At 33.1% G+C, this 9,976-nt stretch overlaps 1 protein-coding gene across 5 annotated transcripts; it reads right to left on the minus strand.

Annotated features, from left to right (window-relative positions):
• Positions 1 to 6,679: 6,679 nt before the first annotated feature.
• LOC132033756 (F-box protein AUF2-like) lies at positions 6,680 to 9,186 on the minus strand. 5 transcript variants are annotated; one of them, XR_009408869.1, is made up of 3 exons: positions 8,006 to 9,186; positions 6,987 to 7,595; positions 6,680 to 6,893 (listed from the first exon to the last, which is right to left on the minus strand). XR_009408869.1 is itself a non-coding variant. In XM_059423815.1 (2 exons), exon 1 carries the CDS (start codon positions 9,116 to 9,118, stop codon positions 8,012 to 8,014), a length of 1,107 nt encoding a protein of 368 aa, XP_059279798.1. In that variant the 5' UTR covers positions 9,119 to 9,186; the 3' UTR covers positions 6,680 to 7,293; positions 8,006 to 8,011. The 5 variants fall into 5 exon arrangements, 4 of the variants coding, with proteins under 4 accessions (XP_059279798.1, XP_059279796.1, XP_059279797.1 ...); XM_059423815.1 differs by having other exon boundaries at positions 6,680 to 7,293; XM_059423813.1 differs by having other exon boundaries at positions 6,680 to 7,425.
• Between the last annotated feature and the right edge of the window lie 790 nt (positions 9,187 to 9,976).

Consider the following 9,976-nt stretch of genomic DNA (forward strand, 5'->3'; position numbering starts at 1 on the left):
TCCAATAATCTGATCAGTCCATTTGGGAAGAATGAAGAATCACTTGTTCATTGATTCAGAGTTTAGTTTTGGACGACAATCGAGTTTAAAGTCATCAAAAAGTTGTAAATTAACTTTGCCCATTTAGTACATATAGTTATCATTACTGGTTTCTAAAACCTTTCTTTTTTTTTCTTGGTGGGGCGTGAGGGAGTGGGGGGCGAGCTTCTCAGGTAGTATGAGATTAATTGAAATAAAAAACTTTAGATTCTTCATAACAAGAACAAGCAATAAATAGTAGAAGTAACATATGATAGTCGTTTTGGTGGACTTCAACTTAAAACTAGTCACACGCCGCTTGATATGCTTTATAATAGTCACATTTGTTTAATTAGATAACCGAAGATTCTCAATAGAAGATTGTAAACTCTAATACGCAAGTTAGATTGTTGTTGGTTATATAACTCTCAGTGAGTGCCTTAATTAGCAATCTTGAAGATCTTTATTCCCCACAAAGTACTTTAAAATTCGGAACTGGCTTGAGTCTGATGGGAAAAGATGAATGAAAGAAATGATTCTTCATGATGCGACCCATTGGTGACAAATGATTTTACATGATTCAACTCATCATCTTTTAAGTTTAGTTGGACCAGTTACGCTGAAATTATAAGTAATATGAGGATTATAATATAAGGGAAAAAATAATGACGGAATTGTTTATTTTTTTGGTTGATTGGGTTAAAAATTGGATATACGTACGAGGTATAATATAAAATATGTGTTTGGTTTTAAACTAGATAAACTTGAATAAATTTATATTTTTTAATTTAAACCTTGACTTTATTAAAGGACTTTAGGAGAAAAGCTTTGAAGAAGAGCACTTTTGTTATTTGGTTGTTTTATCTAATCCTGGGATTGTTACGCTATCTAACATTGAGTGCCGTATAGACATAATGTCACGATTGCTGTATGAATAATCTCGAAACTGTTGATATCGGCATAAAAAATTCAATTAAACGTGAGATAAAATAATAAAATAACCCCACATTTTATCCAAAACTGTTATATACCCCTTATCCCTGTAATTAACCAAACGACCCCTTAGTATTTGCTAATTATATCTTTTAATTTATTTGTTTTCACATAAAAGAATTGCCTTTTGATGATTGATGATCTTTAGCAGTACCGCTAGTTTAGATGATAATTTTATACTCAAACAAATCACTTGGTAATTCTAAATAAAAATGAGGCTTTTTTTTTTTTTTTTTTGGTCCATCCCTTTTATAAATGGATGAGCCTACGCCTATTAACGACTTTATTCTTGAATTTCAATTCGAATAGAATTTTTTTTCGAATGCTTGTAAAGTTCCAAGCTTATCTAGAACAGAAACCATCGCACTTTCGATCACTAGTAGATAAAGGGCCATCATGCCATTAAGGTTTGCTAAGAATTTCTATAATCCATATGTTGTATACTGTTTATATAAAGGAGAAAAGAGCAAGTCTTAAGAATATTTTGGTGTGAGTTTATGTGATTCTTATTTCGAGAAGAAAACAAACCGGAAATACGAGTTCAGCAGAATTTAGTAATTTTGATCCAAATTATATATTTATAGAGAAATCCACCAAATATGTACACTTAACGAACTTCATAACTCATAAACTTCGAAAATTCCTAACTCTACCAGCTCAGTGTGAAATAATCACAATTAATATTCAGTTTATCCTAAAAATATGACTTATACCGTACCAAATTCAAATTGTCCCCAATTATAGTTGATAACTTTCATGCCATCAACTTCAAAATTGTAAGGCCTGCACTGAACCTTGGATCAATTTCTTGGAGGCATCAAAATGGTACAAAAATTAAATTATTTTAAAGCCTCGCATTTGAAACATTCTTTAATATATATTTTTTCCTTTGGTAGAATAGGTAGGAGGAGGGGTCTTGTGAGAGCTATAAGTTTTACAAATTCCATTTTACTTGTCAACTTTTCCTTTTGCATATTCTTTAAAAGTATTAACTAAAAGGATAATTGACTAAATTATTCTTATTTTTTTGTCTTAATTTATTAGAGTATTACTTTTTCTTTCACCATTTTTATCTATCCACATTTATTAAAGTAACGTAAATATGAAAAAAGATAATTAATTCTATTTTTATTTTATAAAATAAGACATATTTTGGACCAATTATTTTAAATAATCATGACAATTAAAATAGACCGAAGGGAGTATACTACCTTAGTGAGCTACATTCCATAATTGCACGTAAAACAAAATTCACATGACCACTTTTTAGGAATTTGGCAATTCTCCTCTTTTGAGATCACCTACTTTAAAATTGGAAATCTAGGTGAGATATATTTCGAATACTGATAAAAATAGAACACTAACCATATCTGACTTGGCTAAGATTGGGGAAAAGAATGCTATAATAAGAACTACTAGTAGCAAAAATTGAAAGAAAATAAGAGGCTAACCTAGGGTACATAGACACCTTAATCCGGCATTATACAATGTGGAAAAGATGCAGTCTATCAAGACTAGGAGAAAAGAAAGAGCAAAGAATGTATTACCAACAGCTCTAATTCGATTAAATGTTAGTGAAAGGATGATTCTTCATGTATAAGTCAAACCCGTGGTTTGTTATATTCAACAAAGTTAGAATGACTTTTTCGTTATAAAGCAATTATTTAGTGACTTTTATTGATATTTAGGAAAAGTTAAATAATTATTTTGTTACAAAAATAGTTTCATGACTTTCATGCAATACAATAAAATTGAGTGATCATTCGTGAGATTAACTCAATTTCCTTGTGCTTAAACTCCACCGAACTAAGAAAAACCATATTTTTTCTTCTATCTTTCTTGCATCATTCATACTGGATAAATAGCACTTTATGGCATTTTAAGATTACACATGTTTTTATAGGTCAGCTTAATTGTTTATCTTGTGTTTTGTGGAGGTTTGGCTCACATCACCCTTCATTTATAATTTTGCTAATCAATACACAAGGTAAAGGTCAAAGCAAACCCCCTGTCACTGTTGAGCCAATATAACTTGAGGTGAATATGGCTTATACTTTTTTTTTAAAAAAAAAGGAGTGATAATTTAAGGAATTGACTCGTCAATACTAACCATCTATGTTCTATATTTGAAAACAAAGGAAGAAAATGAAATGTTACGGAATTAATGAAACAAAACAAATTAGTCAAATCATATTTTTTTCATATTAATAATAATCAGATTAACGGAATTATTACAAACAAAATTAAAATAAGGGAAGTGAATATAATGTCACAAACACAAGGGAAATTACTGTCATGAAGTCAACCTTGAAGGGAAGTTTATAAAAATATCCTTTTAGTTTTATGTTTTATGGCTATAATAACTTTGTGGGCGGACTGATTTAATTTAAGTGACTTTATTGATAGTACAAATAAACTTAAATAACACTAGTAAGTATTGTTGTTGTACTTAAAGGACTATAAGTTATTAATCCGTCGTAAAGATACCAATTGAAGACACTAGGACAAATTATTAGTTGACTCTGACATGTATGATTATGAACTATAAAAACAGGAAAGAATGTGGCCCCTACTCTGATCTCTAGGCATAAGGAAACAGCTTATATTAGCGTAGTATTAATACACTCTGTATGTTGCAATAGACAAAGCTAAAAACATGTAATAGGAAAAACATCGACACACAAAAGGGAGGTTTTGATATCTTCCCCATTTGTATGTTTTTAGCTTTAATTATGTATAATGCAAAGCTAAGGTTGAATTAAAGTTATATAAAGTGAACAACCAGCCGTTTAACTTGGATTATTAACCCCAACAATGAAATTGACGTGTGAGTTAAATTCTCAACTACTACAATTTTTACGAAAAATTGTCTAGAAAAATATGATTTATGTTTGCAAGAACAGCGTTCACTTCTTTTTATAATATTTTTATAACGGATTAATTCAATGAGTAAGAGATGAGCTAATTGAATTTTTGATATTTGAATTACTAGGGTATTGAATATATATATATATATATATATATATATATATATATATATATATATATATATATTGTGTCAACAAAGAAAACTTAAATTGTCGCTAACAAGTGAAACTGCGAAGAAATGAACATTGAGCGTAACTCAACATACATAACTAGTTCATGAAGTGATAAGTGTTCGAAACCATAGAAGGAGCTAGTTCCACATCCCACAATCAATATGAGACGAGTTAACCGTAACAAAAACAGACATAAAATTAACTCTCAGCAACGAAAACCTTTATGGCCATTTAATTGTGCGTATAAACATCTAGGGTTGGCGAATTACTTCAAGAATTCAATGTATACCACTTATTTCTTTTGATGGGGTGATATAATTTCATTATCGATCGTCCATAATTATCTGCCCAGCTAAACAGCCAAAACTTCCGGTAAAAATGATACTCACAGGTACAGGTAGCCTGTTAACGGGTTTAGAATATCTTCAGCGTTTTATAAAATAGTTGAAAAATAATCACAGTTTAAAAGTGCGGGGAAATAGTTGAAAAATAGCCACACGGATTTGGGAAATTTTCCTGAACTCAAAGTTGAATTGCTTGAACTGAAAGGATATTGCCTGAACTTAAATAAAACTTGCCTGAATTTCAGGGGAATTGCATTAGTTGCTGGCTAAAGGAATATTTTGCAGTCTTTAACAATTAGAGTAAATCAATATCTTGTAATTTTGTTGTATGAGTTGTGCATCAGATTGTATTCTTGAGAAGCTAGTTTTTCGTTGGTATGTCAATATAAGCTTGTGATATCGATAACCCAGAAATGATGTGTGATTGATCGATGCTTTCTTCTGGGGCTATTATATGCTTCAATCCATTATCTCTTTGGCGTGTTTTTCTCGTTGTTTTCTTTCTCCCCTTTTCAAAAAATAAAAAATAAAAAAAATTGTGTATTCTTCTTTCTTCTCTGTCCAGCTGCGGATTCGCAGAAAATTCTATAACTTTGGCTCAAATCATATATTTATATTAAAAATTCATTTAATATGTACAATAATCTATCAAAGAACCCAATAGAAAAAAAATTGTAGTTTAGAAATCATAAATTAAAAATTCTAGATCTATCTCTTACTCTGGTTATATTCTAACAACAGCTCTAAAGGTAGATATCTCTGAAAATCGCCCAAATCTATGTCACTGGATAGTCTTCCATGATGAGTTCAGATGACATCTCATGTTTAACAGGTACAACCGTTAGGCCAAAAGATAGCCAACCACAACTAGTGGATGACTTCAATATTATTTTGTTTTCTACTGCGCTATGTTTAGGAGTTGGTCTATTTTCATTAAATAAAAACATTTTCACAATTTAATACACAAATGATTGGGATATGGCTCATGTTAATGCTGAAAGATCAATTGGTGACAAAAGCAAAAAAAAGAGAAGGCCTAATTACTTTCTTGGCGAAAGCTATTTACATTATAGCTGGGAACTCGATTTAATATACATTAATACATATATTAGATGTAGACAGCAAAAAGTTCAATATTTGAGGATTTGAAGTCTGAGAGACCAGAGTAATCAAGATACACACACACACACACACAGAGTCTGCTTGATTTTTATGCTCTTACTCGGTACTCAAAAGCAAGCATTGGATTCATCAAGTTCCCAACTCTAATGTTAGATTTTCCAAGAAAAATTAAAGGCTGAATGGTTCCTGCCTTCTGCTATGGAATTATTTCCTTTATTCTTGCAGTTCTAGCACTTGGATTGTGAAATATCGGTCCAAGAGTGGGAATCAACTCGGTGGACTGCAACTTGGTGATTGTGATTGTTACCCCGTTAAAAATATGATATATCAAAGTTGCCAGATAAACTATAAACAGCCAAATACCAACAGAAGAATACAAGCTATAACGAATATCGCACATGGCCATTTGACACGGTAACAAAAGCTTTTGAAGTCTTGGCTGCTTAAGTTTCGGAAACAAATTTAATCAAAGATGTAAATATGAACTCGTAAACCGTCATTTGGAAGAGCACTTTCGGTTCTGCTCACACTCTATCACAGCATTAAGGTGAATTCATTACGCCAATGGCAGTTGCCTTGCATTATTCCATATGCTATTAGTAACATAATGCTAATAATTCCACAAATCTGTGACACAATATTGCAATGGAACCCATGTAGCTTAGGCCCTTCGCCATTAAGAAGGTTTATGGACCTGATTTTGGAAGGTCCATAAACCCATCGAGGTGCCCGGCGCTTCAACCAAGCAAGCAAAGATATTGTCTGGCCCTGCCCCCCGCCTCCTAGGATTTCAAATACTTGCCATTTTAGCTCTTTACATGCTGCGGTATATCGGAAGCAAACTGTTCAGAACTTGCTCCTCCTCATTCGCAAATGAGCATGTAAAAGTTAATCAAACCTACTAGTTTAATACTCAGTATCTTCTATACACCCTTTCATCATCTAGCCAGCATACATTCAAAACGAGTCTCTTCAATTGATTATCCCCAATCCCAAATGGGCCGGACATATATCCTCAAGAAAACAGACTTGAGATACAATAAAAGGAATCCCAGATTAAGTCTCTTCAATTGATTATCTTGGTTTCGGAGGTCCTAACGAAAAGAGACTTGAGCTACAACAAAAAGAGTCCCAATCTGATAGTTCATCATAACATGACAAACTACAAAATAAGATTAGATAGTTTTGATAAGATAGAGTACAATAGCAACAAAAAAGAGGGTAAAATAGCACAATGGCATGGTGAAAGCAAGTAATCCTCAGACAAAGTTTCAGTTCAATTCTCACCGCCCCAAACACCAGTAGAAGATATAGACTCTTCTTTCCTTCGCACGCAATGCCATGTCTTAAAATGACTTGTACAAATCACATATAACTGTACAAATAACAATAGAGATAGAGATAGTTACAAATGACGAGAAAACTCTAGATGATAATAATCCTAATTCAATTGAGATATAGACCTTACACTAGAAAGTGTTCATCTCGAGAATATAACTTCGACTCTTGCGCAACCTCTCGACAGCTTTACATTATACGTCATCTTCCCCAAATGCTATTTCTACATCTCCATTTTGTTCCTCCAGCTCATCAATCCTCTCATTAATCGGTCGGACAACCACCAATGGGCTCCCACCATTCTCGTCCCACCGGACAGTTCCATCCTCGCTTCGTGCCTCGTCCTCATTCGTCCAACTGGGACTGTTGTACGATTGCTCCGCCACCACAAACCAACCCCATTCCTACTACTCCCATTGTTTACCTCAGCTTCTTCCCTACATTCCCATTTTTACGAGATTTCAAATAGTCGCCATTTTAACCCTTTACAGGCTGCGTTATATTGGAAGCGAAGTGTTGAGAACTTGCTACTCCTCTATCCCAAATAAGCATGTATAAGGTAATCAAACCTACAAATTTAACAATCAGTATCTTCTATATGTACTTCATCATCTAGCCAGCACAAATTCCATTGAAAAAATGTCTCTTCAATTCATTATCCTCAATCACAAATGGGTCGGACATAGAATCCTCAATATCCATTCTCGTTGCCTTTAAGTAGCAAGAGTGAACATTAGTCCTAATGAAAAGAGACTTAAGCTACAACAAAAAGAATCCGAATCTGATAGTTCATCATAACATGGCATACTACACAATAAAATCAGACAGTTTTGGTAAGATAGTCTACACATGAAATAAAAGAAAGAGGGCAAGATAGTTTAATGACACGGTGAGAGCAAGTAATCTTCAGACAAACTTCCAATTCAATTCTCACTGCCCCAAATACCTAAAACTTCCAGCTTAGATTACGACGACGGCTTTAAATAGAAGCAACAGACTCTTCTCTCTTACGCGTGCAATGCCATGTCTTAAATTACATGTACAAATTACACATAACAGTACAAATAACAATAGAGACAAATATATACAAAATGACGAGAAAATTCTAGATGATAATAATCCTAATTCAATTTCGATGAAAGACCTTACAAGATACTAGAAAGAGTTCATCTCGAGAATATAACTTCGACTCTTAAGCAACCTCTCGACAGCTTCAGAATACACTTGATCTTCCCCAAATGCCCCTAACGCTATTCCTACATCTCCATTTTGTTCCTCCACCTCATCACTCCTCTCATTAATGGGTCGTACAACCACCAATGTTGCTCCCACCATTTTCGTCCCACCGGACAATTCCATCCTCGCTTCGTGCCTCATCCTCATTCGTACAGCTGGAACTGTCGTTCGATTATTCCTCCACCATAAACCAACACCACCATTCCCACTACTCCCATTGTTTACTTCATTCTCTTCGCTACATTCTCTACATTCTCTCAACCCTTTCTTATCCATTACGACTTTTCCTTCATCTTCTCTGTCCTTGATTAACAAGTTTTCGAGCTCTTTATGCTCGTTTACGACTTCCATCATCATATAATGCCTAGCTGAAGCAGCAATCAACGCGCTAATTGTCCAAACTACCCTCATTTTCAAACCACCACCACCACCTAACTCCGCCACCTCACCATCCCCACCACCACCACCACCGCCGCCGCCCCCGCCGCGAAACCCTAAAATCACGCAACTTTTTAGGGTTTTCCCAAATTCAGCTTTCCATCTAATAATCGTTCCTTTCTCTAACCTAAGATCACCTGAAGGAAGCTCAATTTGTAGATTCCGGATCTTCTCGAATTCACGTAAGATCTGTGCGGGTGAGTTTTGAGATCGGGTCGGGTTTTGTAAGGGTTTGTTTGGTGAAAGGAATTTGATGATGGATCTGAGGAAAGCAATGAGGATGGAATCGTCGTCATCGTCGGATTCGGATGCGGATATGACCCGGTCGACCCGGAGGAGAAGGGAATCAGCTTGTGGGACTAATGAATTGAACCGTTTTGAAACGGAACGGCAACGGATTAGGGTTTTGATGTCGGAGATTTGGTTGAAGATTATGTGGATTAACGGGTCGGGTATTCGATCGAACCCGTCTGAGTTATCCAATTCGAATGCCATAGAAGAGTTTTTTTTTTTGATATGATTATTTTTTGAGGAGAAAAAAGAGTGGTTGGTTGTGTGAGTGGATGTGAACGGGGAAGACAAAAACATTGGGGCTCGCAAAATTAGAACTTATTATTGAGGAGAGCGTAGATTTTGACCGTTGACCTGATATTTGAGCCCTTTGTAATTTTGCTTCTCTCCGTTTTAAAATAAGTATCGTCTTAAATACTTTTCTTTTCCTTTTTTATGTAAGACAAAATTTTTTAATATATATTTTTCTTTTTATAGATACTCATAATTACGTTTTTTTTTTAGTTTTTTTATTTTATTCATTTAGCATAACCGTTATTCCAATTTTTGAAACTACATCTCTAATATTAGAAAAACATGTAGTATTTTGTCCTTGATTAATTTTTTACTTTTTAATTATTTGTATTTTTAATATATATTTTTCTTTTTATAAATTTATGTTTCAGCTGTACAAATTTGCGAATTATTTTTTTAGAATTCATTTAGAATGAATATTCCGTTATCAAAATGTATTTTGTTGTGAATGAGGTATATATTTCTCTCTTTTGAATTATAGTATTTTTCATTACATAAGACTATTATGTTAAAAAAATTATTTTGGATTTTTAATTTAGGTTATATTTTCGATTTTAAAAATATTTGCTTTAGTACTATTGACTTGTTATTTCAATGTTGTTTATTTTTCACTTACAACATGGGTAGGTTATGACATTATATTTATAAATATTTCCTTTTTTTGGATGTATGCAAAAAAAGGTATGGTTTTATTTTTTATATATTAATTTGAAATTATATATCAATTATTTTTACAACATTAGTTACAAATGTATGATTATTAATTAACATATTTTCAAGAAACAATGTATTATTAATTAATATCATTTATAAAGATATTTTTTAAATATTAATTTTAATTTTTTTTATAATGAAATTTTA

This window comes from Lycium ferocissimum, chromosome 10 (assembly GCF_029784015.1).
Source record: "Lycium ferocissimum isolate CSIRO_LF1 chromosome 10, AGI_CSIRO_Lferr_CH_V1, whole genome shotgun sequence".
Taxonomy (NCBI): domain Eukaryota; kingdom Viridiplantae; phylum Streptophyta; class Magnoliopsida; order Solanales; family Solanaceae; genus Lycium; species Lycium ferocissimum.